Consider the following 12,682-nt stretch of genomic DNA (forward strand, 5'->3'; position numbering starts at 1 on the left):
TCGTTTTTCCCTTTCGATCTATGAAATCGAAGAGGAAAAAACTCGGTCCGTAACTTACAGTAGGGACCTCGAACTCGGTTAGTAAGAGGTGTACATGTAAATTGGCCTTAAAACCAACTATTTATATGGGAATACAACTGGCCTCACATACTTTAGTAAAAAATTTATTGATTATTTAAGCCACTGTGCCTATTATTTGGAACGATTTATTAAAAATAAGCACACAAAAAATGGCAAGTTCGTTGATCAGTTACTTTCTAAGCTACAAAGATCCTTGCAACCTGCTGATCTTTTACAAAACACTTTGCCCATTCTCGATTGTGGTTTGTCAGTAGTATATATTAAAAGATTATTCATGTCAATACTAAACATGGGGCTTCCTACTTTAGTGTTTCCACGGCGTAAAGCGATGTTTTCCAGGAACAACATAGCAAACAAAGCAATCCAGTTTACAATGCGATGAGTTCTGGTTCCTGCAAACCAGCTTGCAACCGGATTTTCCGGTTACGTGAAAATCCTTTTTACCATGGTAGAGCACAATAGCCATATGTCTGTGATTCGTGATCCATTTTGTTCAGTTTTAAGCGTCAAATTCACCTTTGGTCACCATATCATAATCCTTTTTACGTTCTCTTCTTGATACGAGCAGTTTGACGATCATAAGAAGCAGAATTAACAAACACATGCATACGATCAAGTACAGAGTTCGCATCGAAATCTCACTAAAACGTGGAAAATACGGCGAGGCTTTGGGAGGTTCGAAAAACGAAATTTCCTCCGGCGTGTTTCCGCCATCCACAACGAAAATCTCCGAACCGTCACGCGCCTTATCCGTGCTGTTTGAGCGATTTCCGTTTTTAATGATTTCAACAGACAACATTAACAAAGCAGGTCGAGATCTGAAACGAGAGGAGTTCACCTTTGACGCACCATCTTCCACCATCGTGCCATTTTCAACTTTTGCGGCGAGGCTCTTATTTCCCGTAACAGTCACTTCAGGTAATTTTTCCAGGCCGTAGATAGCATTGCAGAGAGATATCAGAAAGACGATAAAGACGAAACGCTCCATTTTAACAACCCCGAGAGTTTCCAACCACTGAATGAACTTCAACAAAATGAGGTGATTAAATATTGATGTGAAACGACTCCTAAAACTCGAGATCCAACAGGTAGCACACAAGTTTACAGCGGGTAAATTAACAGTTAATTAAACTTAAGAAACAATAGCAATTGTGTTTTTCTAATCAGGTTGCATTTCGCGTTTCTGATCAGGTCTTCTTCAATTTTTACGGCTCGAATAACGCGCCTTCGTTTTAGATCAACCGCGCGCACGTCATGGCTGATTTCTCCTGTTAAAAGACTCATATTGTAAAGGTCGGCATACGCCAGGGGAGTATGTTGCGGGAATGCGAAGAGGGGAGAAGCCCTCTCGTGCGTGCGCGTAAGAAGTTGCAGGGTCAGTACGTAATCCTGTGCATACGAAGTGGTTATTGGTTCATTTTCATGTAGTAGTGGGCACAGTTTGCGGAGCAGTGCATTACATGCGACATTGAAAATTGAGTTCATTTTGTTCCTACTTCATGACGTACGAATTCAAACCAGCTGAAGGTTATGCAACATATTGCGGGGACAAAATATTTTGTCCTCACAACAGAACTTTTCCGCGAAAATGAGTACGTTACACGAGGGAAAAAAAAAAAAAAAAAAAAAAACTTCAATGCATCTTCAAATTCATCTCAGTCTCGTGTGTATTGTAATTTGCTTTATGAGTGTAGACCCTTAAAAAATGTGTCTGATTTGCTAACTATTATGAACCATGTACGAGGACTGCACCGAAGTAGGTTTGTCCCAATGGACAGTGCGGATCGTACGAAGGGGCAGGGGGTGGGGGATGGGGGAAGGAGGTTGGGTTTCCAAACTGCCTGGTTTTCTCGTGAGTAGGCCTGGTTGATAAAATATAATAAATAAATAAATTAGAATATTTAGAGAGGAGGCCACACCAGCCTTAGATGGTGTTCATGCAAGTCCTCTATCCTGGTCGAATTTGACTTTGGAGATGTTGGTTTTGGTGGAGAGAGGAAAATCGGAGAACCTGGAGAAAAACCCTCGGAGCAAGGCGAGAACCAACAACAAACTCAACCCACATATGGCACTAGGCCGGGCCACATTGGTGGTAGGCGAGCGCTCTCACCACTGCGCCATCCCTGCTTTCCAATGTTATATGCATATTTGTTACTCGACCTTCTGATTGAAAGAAAATAGCTGTAGACATAAACAACTCAAGCTACAAGAAGAAAAAGGACAAGAAAGGGTTTCAAATTGACAACGAGTAGAACACTTAAGCCCTAGGCTTATCATGTACAACTCTTTTTCGGGGTTATGGGTGGGCTCAAATACAGTAGAACACAGCAGAGTCACTACTAAAGTATATTATTCCTAAAACTCCACATGTGATTTAATTCTTAAATCTGGACAATCCCTAATGCCTTCTGTTTGATGTTTAGAAATCTGGAAGCTAGAGGAATTAATTCCGTTAAATAGACCTATATGACATTGAAAAACCTCTACTCTATATGTTTTTGCTATAGTACTGAGTTCGTTAGTCAGTAGATTTCACGCTTCATCACAGTTATACAAGGCAAGGCTGTAGCCAGAAGATAATTATGACTGAGGCAATGTCCATTTTAAAATTCCCTTGATAGCTATACAGGCTGTTTGTGATGACTATAAACAACAAAAAGAAAATAAAAATGAATGAGGCAAGTGCCTCGGTTTGCCTGTTGCTAGCTATGGCCTTGCAAGGAAAATACAGAAAAGACTATAAAACAATCAATAAATCAAGACTAACCATGCTAAATAAGCGCTAAATAACATCTACAAAAAACTGCCCGTAAACGTACTTTATGCTACAATCTCTGTTAATTGATAATGCAAAGAATTTGATGGAAACTGTCAACAGTTTATCCCTTAACACACGGGTTTTCTTTGTTTCATTTTAGTGTGTTTCTTTTCCCACTGCTCTTTTTTTTACCACAATTAATAAAACACTTTAAGACTCGTTTACTGCTACGAGCTCTTTCGTTGGTTGGTCTTGAGAGGAAGAAGTCTCCTATAGGAAAGAGATTTTATATCTAGGAAAGAAATCCCAAAAAGTAGTTTCCAACGAAAGCATCTTAAATAGGCTTACAAGAATACGTGGAAATTACAAATAATAAATACAAGTGCCAGACCAACAGGTAAAAACTTAACAAAACCACATTTAGAACGAACTACTAGAAATCAAACCGATTAACGTTTTTGTTTCAAACTTTATCTCCTATCTGTCTATCACATATTTCTTTCAATGATAGCTCTGAGAAGGAAGATCAAGATATTATAATATGCTATTCTCACTCATATTTCAACATTCTCTCAAAATTGCACTAGTCTTTAGGCAAGTACAGTTGGAGAAAAATTCAAATACCAGGTGTAGTGAAAATCCTCAATTGAGCTTTTCTATACAGTTTGTCCTCGTCCACGCTACGCCGCCGGGAGGAATTTGAAAACAGGAGTTTCACTCTGAAATCGTATCAAGTGTTTTGTTGTTGTTGTCCGTCCACAATACGCCGGAGGAATTTTAAAATGCAGCAATCACCAGTCATTTTTGATTTGTGCTTGTGGAAACCTCGGTCAGGAAAATTACATGATTATCGTGACTGACGTCATCGTTTTTCGAAAAGCTCCGTTTTCAAAATGTTTTCCGCCCACACGAAAACAAAAGACCGGCGTTTTCAAATTCCTCCGGTTTAAAGAGCGTTTTCGAAAAGCTCCGTTTTCGTAACGGATTAGTGTGGACGGTAGACCTAACAGTCGAAATAAAGCTACGTTTTCAAATATCTTCGACGAAGTGTGGAAGTGGTCTTAGTCATTTATTATGTGACTGAGAAAATTACACGTGAGAACACGTGCGCCTTATTTACACCAAGCCCGTAGCCAGACTAAAATTCTTACCGAGGCAATATCAGAAAAAACGCTTCTTTTATATTGATTTACTTTTTTAACGCATGGCCTCTTCGAGAATTTGAAATAAATAAATTCAAAGTTTTCACTAAGGCAAGTTTCTCGGTTCGCTTGTTACTGGTCACGGCTCTGTAAACTGAGTGAAAATTCAAAATGATAAGTTTTCCTGTTCTCAGCGAGTGCAATGAAGTAAAATCCTCAGTCACATAATAGGATCAACAGCTCACTCTAATGGATTCCGAGAGCAAACACAAAGTGATAAGACTACAACTACATCATAAACTATTCAGGCTCACACAACCGGCGAAACCTGTAACACGGAGTCACTTAGGCTATGTCACCACTTGGTGCCCTAACACGATCCTCGCTGGGTACTAATGTGAACACACTTTTTGTCCAAGTGACTCATACCAGAATTTGGGCACAGTTGCCGGGTACATGGTTTCCATATTGTTCTCGGGCACTAAAGGGTACTTGAATCTTTAGAGCACACCTTGTCTGAATGCAACCCTATTTTGTGCCCAGGCACTCGCAGTGCTCGGGCACCGGCACCAAGTGCAAACACAGCCTTAAACTGTAACTATAATAATATATTACAGTGCTCCACAGAAACTAGCTAACAGCGAACTAATCTTTCTTTTGTAACCCTTCATTAATTCATTATTTGAATAATAAACACTACTGAATGAAAGCCAATACACGGACATTACATAAAAAAATTTAAGAATGCGCCAATTGCGTTGTTCAGCGCATTCGTGCAAAACCTTGAAGCAAGGTTTGTACGTTGTGAATAACACCGAAACTATTCTTTTTCACTTGTCCAGGAGTCAGTTTGCTTTTACAGCTGCTAACCCGATAAAGTGCCTTTACACTAACACACTTGACAAGTTCCGAGTCGGCTTCAACGGCTTTCTGCAACTGCCTAAAATTGAAGAAATATGCGCCTGTACATCGCATTGTAAGTTCATTTGTGTTCATACCACTCGTCATCTTCAAGATTTGTCTTTCCAGCGCGTGGCCACGTGACTCGTATTCACCTGCACGTGTGTTGTATCTCTACTTTCGTGCATTTGTCGCATCGTATCTCACAGCACCAATGAAATTTACATTTGCATCTGTGCGTTGTCGTGACCTTTGCCGACCTATGTCCTCGACCGCAGCATAGGTCTTCACAACTATCCGTGCCATACGATTCAATACTGCAGGTTCGTCCTACAGTACCTGGAAATTCGTGCTTCCCGCTTCTGACACAGTAGTTAGGCGAGTCCTTCAAGAAAACCAGGGCGTCGCTGGGTGGCTTTTTATGGGTGCTTCTTAATTTGGCGTTATCTCGACGACCTCCACCGTTCTTTTTCCTCTTCATAACTTGAAGAATATCCATCGCATTTTTCTTCTCCATTTTAACGCGAAGAGCATTGTCGTATTTCTTGTGCAGCAAGTCGCCGATCACTCGGATCTCGGCAATATGTCTCTGACAAGTTTTAATGTTACACGATCCTGAGAGGCCATGACACTTGCAAAAGACACGCGCTTCCTCACTTACAACCTATGTGGAAAGTAAATAAAAATACCACATTTATGACATTGCAAACAGAGTGCGAGACAGATAAGTGATTTATCATTACCGGACGAGTAGCTGTCACAGATGATGAGGATAATAATAATATTAATGATAATGATGATGAAGAGGATGATTATGACGATGACGATGGTACAGTGTAATGGTGACAATGAAGAGACAAGTGTCAAATGGACTTAGCTCAAGAAAGCTAACAATATAAAATAAATCTGTACAAAAAGGTGATAATAAAATTACTGGGCAGAATCAAATAAAATATATATGCATTAGGTCTAAATAGTATACTATATTTTATAATATATGTAATTATATAGTATATACTATACATTACTATTATATATTATTATGTTATAGTTATTATGTTATTATATACTATATATCGCAAATTGGAACAATTTCGGAGAAACTCGCTGTAAGAAGCTAAATAAGTAGTGCATTGTTAAGTTACATAAGCAGACGGGAATCTTTTAGCCGAGGAGATGAGACTCGGAGGCACACGAGGGACGCTATGCGGGGTAGAGACACTTCTCGAGTGTTCCTAACATGTACTTCTATGAATAAGAGAAGCCTTTTCGAAGGCTCAATCTCGTGACAAAGGCACATGAATCATAACTTTTTATAAGGAATATTCAAGGACTTTGCGCACTACGATTGGCCAATTCGAGTTCGTCCGCTCAAGTTCCATAAAGGACGCGCGTCCCATGTAGCATTCATCTCGTCGTGGCAGAATTAGGGAGATGATCTGAATTTATCTAAAAGGATTTAAGGGCTGAAGAGACGAGAACGGCGGTCGCGCGTGAGATGGTCCAAAAAGATCCATTGAAAGGAATACGTAAGGGTTGCTGCTCACTGCTCAAAGAAACATCTGAGTCCCTGACATTCAACCTACGAAATTCCACATGCTGGACTGATGCATTCTCTAACCACTGAAATACAGGGAGACTTGCGGTGAACTGGTCATTTGCCAGGTTCATGGGGTCTAGGGGTATTTGCTTCCATAAACTACGTTATATTGTGCAGAAAAATAGAATAATCAATCATGCTGAGACTGAGCAAACAGAACAAGTGTTATACCGAGCACCAAGCTGTGCACCAATGTCCACACAGGGAAACCGCCGTGATACAGAAAGATTACATCATCTATTTTATCGTAACGTAACGATCAGGTACCACGTGAGGAAAATAATCATCATTATTTTTTGTTACTAACTTACATATTTCACCTAGACTAGGTTTCCCTAATGAGATTTCTTAGGCAGAAACAAGACAAACGAAAGCTGTTCAGGCGTTGACTTCATTGTGGGATTTCGAAAAAAAAAAAAGAAAAAAGTCGATCATTACTCTAGTTTACTATCTGGTTAAACCGCAAGCAGTGAAACTTTGGGCTGCATTTGGAAATTTGAAATCTCATTTGGTGCAATGTAATAAGTTTGTCTTTGACATGCATCGATGAAAGGAATTTGTCTCACCAGTTCTGACGTTGCCGAAACATGGTAAGCTGTATTTAGCTAAAGACGATTAGAAATTGCTGTGTGAATGTGTGAATAAACATTGATTGTTAATTATGACATTTAGTAAGATGAAAGTTCCCATTATTCCCTTTTATCTACAGCGATCAGATTTCTGCGACTGAGTATTACTTAACTGGTGCGACCGGCATTCAAAGGTTTTACTGCCGACAAGAAATCTTAGTGTCTACTGTCCCGTTTACACGACCAAAACATGTTTTGCTCCAAAAAGGCTTAGAAACAAAATCAGTGTGACTGTGGATTCATTAGAAGGACTTATAAACTAGTAATACAACTGCCTCTTATCGATCGCGGCCAAACCAGCCTCTAGCGATGAGAAGTCCTTTATTCGCGCTGGCTGGTAAATCTCACTAGTCAACAATTTTCAGCTATTAGTTTCGATAAACAACGCAATTTTTAAACCGTTACACTAAAAAGCTCCAGAATATGTTTATGCATTGATGTGAGGGGTGGAAGACCACGCTTTCGCATTAGTTCAAAATTTTTAAAGTTCACATTTATTCTCATTTTTATCAAAAAATTTGACAAAAAGTCGTCTTATTTTCGGGATTGCTAAGAGGTTAAACGACCCTAAAATGTTTGGCCAGTTTAACTGACGTTCCTATTCTTGAACTTTTCCTGTAGGAAGAACTGAAGTGAAAGTTTCAGAGATCTGCTGTAATTTTGAGACTAAGTATTTGTATAAGGTAAATGGTATCAAAATTACAGATATGTCCATGGACAGTTGGTATATGTCTTTATATTATAAATGGTAAATTCTCTATTTTACAGACTTAACGTAAACTATATCAAAAACGTTTATCTTGAAGCTTTATACATTAGGTGACAAGCTTATTTGAAATCTTGAAAGAATACCTTCCACACAATCCAACATGTTATGTACCAGTTAAGAATTCTCGAACATTATATCAGTATTGTAAAAGAGATATTTTTGCTTTAGTCTATATAGCTATGTCTCACGCACTGGCCATGTAATATATAAACAGAAAGGTTAATCATAGAGATCGTCCGTATCACTTCTTAGAACTTATGAATCGAGCGGTCGCGGATGTAAAATAGGAAACTTTTTCTCAGAAAAGCAGACGTCAGGGTGTTCCCTTCTCGTTGCTCGTAAATGTCAAGTTTCACTCCACTAAGTTGCATGTTCAACTTTCTCTGTCAGGCGTAACCATGCAAACAAACATTGTATCTTTGCATTGCTCATCAATGTCAGTTCGTAAACAGTCGCTTCCTTGCTCTTGTGAGATAAAACAAGTCTTGGATTGGCTTGGTAGATATTAGTCACACTTAGAGGCAAACGTTTTTGATCTGTTCCCTGTCGCACGTCTTGCACTTGACGTAGCAGCACCATTCAAACTTACACTGGCACCTTTGCTGGACAATAGACACATCTCGACGGAATCCTCGTCTACAGCACAGTTCGGTACAACTGCCATGACCCTCGATGTCAGTTTTGCACTCTCGGCCAGTGGTTCCTAGTGTTTCATCTTCTTTACTTCGTTCGCAATAGTCAGGTGAGCGTTCCACGAATACCAGATTGCCTGTGGTTGGTCTGCTTAAGGTGCTTCTGCGTTTTCCGACCCTCGTGTAGCCGTTCTCTTTTCTGGAGGCTTTCATGATCCGTCCAGTTCTTCTGTCGTATCTAACTCTGCTGGCCGCATCATACTTCGTCGTGAGAATACGTCCAATCTTAGAAAACCTGACGAGCTCTTTCCAGCACGTCTTCATTTCACAAGAACTCGTTACTCCGTGACACTTGCACCTGATTACAGTATTTGCCTGCACGACCTAAACGTGATGAAAACAACAAGGGTTATTTGCTGTTCAGAAACCGATGCATCTGGAGAAATCGCTGGTGATACGTGAAAGTAACAATGGAGTTACCAGTTGCGGCACTGAACAGCTCTTCAACTGAAGGGCAAAATGCAGGTCTCGGGTTACGTTTCACAAAGTGGATGATGGAAAACCAATGCACAAGGAGAATTGTGGAGATGAGACAACCACAACTGGACGATGACTTTCGAACCTCAGTGAACGCTTCAGAATGAGCTCAAATAGTGTAGACAACAATCTTTATACATGTAAATAAACTGTAAACTGAACCAGAATGGACATCATGATGACACAGCATCTAGTGGTTCAAACAGTGAATTGTGGAGAAAATAATAATGATATACCACAATCTGCGATGGATTCCGATGACGTTAAAACTACCATCCACTCTGTAAGTCAGTCTAGTACCTCACAACACTTGAGGAATCGGTGAATACGAAAGGAAATGGCATAAAAAGCAACTGATCGCAAGATCAACTAAGCAATGGTGATTCATGATATCGAACAATACTGCACATGATATGGCAATTGGGCGTAATTTGGCATGACTTATTGGGCGAATGTAGTAAAGATATAGAAAACGTCAAATATGAACTGATTTTGGTCTTAGTGGGAAGCTTGTGTTTGGTTTTAAGTGTGAGACCATGGAATACCTCACCAACAAATGACCCAAATCAAGAGAAACTCGAAGAAAACTTCCAATCCGAGAAACGCTTGACGAACTCTTTTCGTTTCCTAATTTTGAAGGCTAACGGGAGCTGGAGTACCAGACAAGAAGTCTCCTCACATGTCAATACAACGGCTGCTTGCGGCGATTGATTTTTTACATTCTGAGGAGTAGCAAATGCAATGTGTGTGCACGGTTAACCTTGACCTGAGTTTGCCAGATGACAGCTAGATTAACCATACTAACTAGGTAAAAAGAATAACTGTTAAAATGCCGTCCTCAACCCGAGTATTCAAAACAATGGTCAAGTCCGTGTCGGTGCCTGCGCAAGAGTAAATTTCCGGCTATAAAATGTCATATGACACGGTATGCAATGTATGCGAATAAAATGGGCTGAAATTAAATGGAACCGCAGAGCTATTACTGAAATGCAGAGTAACGAAGAACTTGGAAGCGTAAGCCTTGTGCATCTATCTTTAAACCTTTACCCATTCTCCCCACCGTTATGGGTCTATAGCTTGTTTACTCTGACATACACGGTTAAACTATTTTTAGGCTTGCAGTGGAGGTGGGTTTTGGTCTTCTGTACACAGCGTGCACGAGATAGAAAGATTACAGTGCTCCCTTAATAATTTATATTTCAATTTCCTGTAAGACTTTATCTACTTTGGGACCCAAGATTACGTCACACTTGCTGATAAAAGAGTCAGGTTTGCTCAGAAATGAAGAGAATTCATTCTTGTCTCACCCTTCTCAATGAATGCAACAAAATCACTTTTAATTTTGAAGTTAATAATGTGTCCATTAAGTTTGTGAACATGGAAAATCTAGAAGTCGCCCCAAGTCGTTTCGCGCCGGTGTCTACGAAAAAACATCATACAGTCAAAAATGTAATTTTGTCGGTAAGATAAAACACATATTTGATAATTTAGGAAATAAAAGCGGCAATCTGTTTTTTTTAGTGGCCGTTAAACGTTTGATACAAGGGGAGCGGTCACGGAAAGGAGTTGACTCGAGAGAATTCTGTACCGATGACAGATAACCTCTCAAAGAAAATAATATTGTCTGATATTTATCTACACGGGTAATAAGATACATATCAATGACTAGGGTGGGACACAAAGAGGGCCGCAAAATCAGTTTTTTTACGTGCACGCTGTGCCGACAGCTCACTAAAGAAATAAGCCCTGGGAAATAAGGTAGACGAGAAGGGTTAATTGGACAATTTTACCGAATGTGTTTCCCTGAATCGTAACGGAATTAACAGCAAAGGCACTCGACAATAACTGTCCAAACCTTTCCATTAACGTCGAAGGAATTCCCTGTTCATTTCAGAAATTACCACATTTCCTCCTTGGAGGTCTCCTTGCAGAAAGTCTAGTCAAAAACATCGCGGTTATTTCTATAACAAGTCGACAAAGGAAGTGAAACTACTAGCAAGAAGATATTAACAAAACCGCAAACTAAAAGTAATGAACATTTCCTACCAAGGCAATGAACGAGTTTTCTTTTTAAGGTAACAACCGGATTGAAAAATTTTGCAAAAACTGCCCTGGTGCATTGAAAGATGTTTCATTATTTGTACTGACTTGAATTACAACCCTCCTTGGATTTGCCTGACACTGGAAGACTTTGTGCTTGTGGACGAATAAATGCTGCCTCCAAGCAGAAATACCTTCAGCTCAGACGTTATAACAATATTTTCTAAAGACATCCCAATGGACCCTTAAAGTAGAGTCTGAACACAAGAGCAAGGCCAGTAATGGAAAGGCGAAAATTTCAAGTCGAAACTTGAAATCATTTAAGTTACAACTTTTGCACGTACACTGCCCGAACGAAATAGAGCCTCTGAGCAGAAATTTCGTCACCCTAAATGCTATCAACATACGTACTTAGGAAAGTTCTGTTAAGGATCTAGAGAAGAGTAGGGTTTGAGCACGAACGCAGTATAATGGAAAGGCCAAGCCGAAATTAGGATATTCCTTGTCGTAAGCAAGTTAGATTCCTGAACTATAGGAAACAACTATACTATTATACATTTTATTCTGTACACAAACATAATAGCTAGATAACATTAAGTTTTTGTTGATTATTTGACTTAATTTGGTTAGGGAAGTGTCGAAGTTTATGTTGTCGTTTAGAGAAATAGTGTAAATATTTCTTCAAAACTAAAAGTAAAACATGTCTTGCTAAGCCAGAGCAAGTAGGGTGCAACCTCTATCAAATTTGTGTAGCTTCTCATTTCAAGGGATATAAACGTTTGACTAATTTTTAATCAAACAATTTCTTTTTTGCAGTGATGACATGATGTTTGGGATTATCCGTCGATCGCCAACAGCGCCAGGGAGAATTCATGCAGACACAGGGGAGCGGCGGAAATTATGCTTCCCTCAAAGATGTCCGGTCAAAAGATTCCGCCGGTATTTCTGAAACTTTTAGATATGATAAAAATGTTATAATAAAGATCTAAAGAGTTCCGAAGTGAATACTGGCAACCACGATATCGATGGCTTAATCGTTTTAACGTCTTGTGAACTTTTATTGCTTCATGTTTGTGTAGAACCTACAAATGCATAGAGCAATGTTCAGAATATCGCTCATTTTAGTGACTTGTTGGGCACAAAACCACAGAACTAACTCTGGGCAGACGAAGGGGTTTTGTTTGGCCACCCTATAATCTGTAAATTGCACGATGTTGTTCGTGGAGAAAAACAGATCAAGTTTTTCGCGTTGAGGCAAAGATTAAAACATTCATGGGTCATATACAATCTGGAAAGCCTGTGCTTAGTACTATTTTTTGCTTACGCTAAATTGCTAAAGATGTGATTATACAGCGAACTCAAGCTTTGAAAACAGTTCTTGTCCATCGTACGGTACTCCAGAAAATGTGCATTTGTTATATTGCTTTTGATATATATTAATTGTTTTCAGCTGCGAAAAGAAGTTGTAGTGGCAAGAAAACCTGAGCAGTAACATTCAAGACAATATGTTCACCCCATTTACCTCAAGGGCCACATTTATCACTTATTGACGCGCAGAGGAGTTGCAGCGTTACGCTTATCCTGACGTCAGGAG

The 12,682-nt window shown here is 39.6% G+C and overlaps 2 protein-coding genes across 9 annotated transcripts in view; both read right to left on the minus strand.

Annotated features, from left to right (window-relative positions):
• Positions 1-148: 148 nt before the first annotated feature.
• On the minus strand, positions 149-1,461 carry LOC110056841 (uncharacterized). The gene has a single exon (XM_020763394.2). It carries the CDS (start codon positions 1,067-1,069, stop codon positions 581-583), a length of 489 nt encoding a protein of 162 aa, XP_020619053.2. The 5' UTR covers positions 1,070-1,461; the 3' UTR covers positions 149-580.
• Positions 1,462-2,413: 952 nt separating this feature from the next.
• Positions 2,414-12,682, minus strand: part of LOC110056743 (protein Wnt-5a-like) — a 38,625-nt gene continuing 28,356 nt past the window's right edge. For 7 of the 8 annotated variants that reach the window (XM_020763261.2, XM_020763265.2, XM_089273571.1 and 4 more), the window contains one exon: positions 2,414-5,545. In XM_020763261.2, coding sequence (XP_020618920.1) covers positions 5,033-5,545 — 513 coding nt within the window. In that variant the 3' untranslated portion in view covers positions 2,414-5,032. Of the gene's footprint in view, positions 5,546-7,581; positions 8,896-12,682 lie in introns of those variants that run through there. The other variant, XM_020763260.2, reaches the window with a different exon arrangement.

The sequence above is a fragment of the Orbicella faveolata genome, unplaced genomic scaffold (assembly GCF_042242905.1).
Source record: "Orbicella faveolata isolate gen_17 unplaced genomic scaffold, um_ofav_v1 contig_35, whole genome shotgun sequence".
Classification (NCBI taxonomy): Eukaryota; Metazoa; Cnidaria; class Anthozoa; order Scleractinia; family Merulinidae; genus Orbicella; species Orbicella faveolata.

What these genes read in the sequence shown, in the direction of transcription:
- LOC110056841 (XM_020763394.2), bottom strand. Translation starts at nt 1,069, where the DNA reads ATGGAGCGTTTCGTCTTTATCGTCTTTCTGATATCTCTCTGCAATGCT.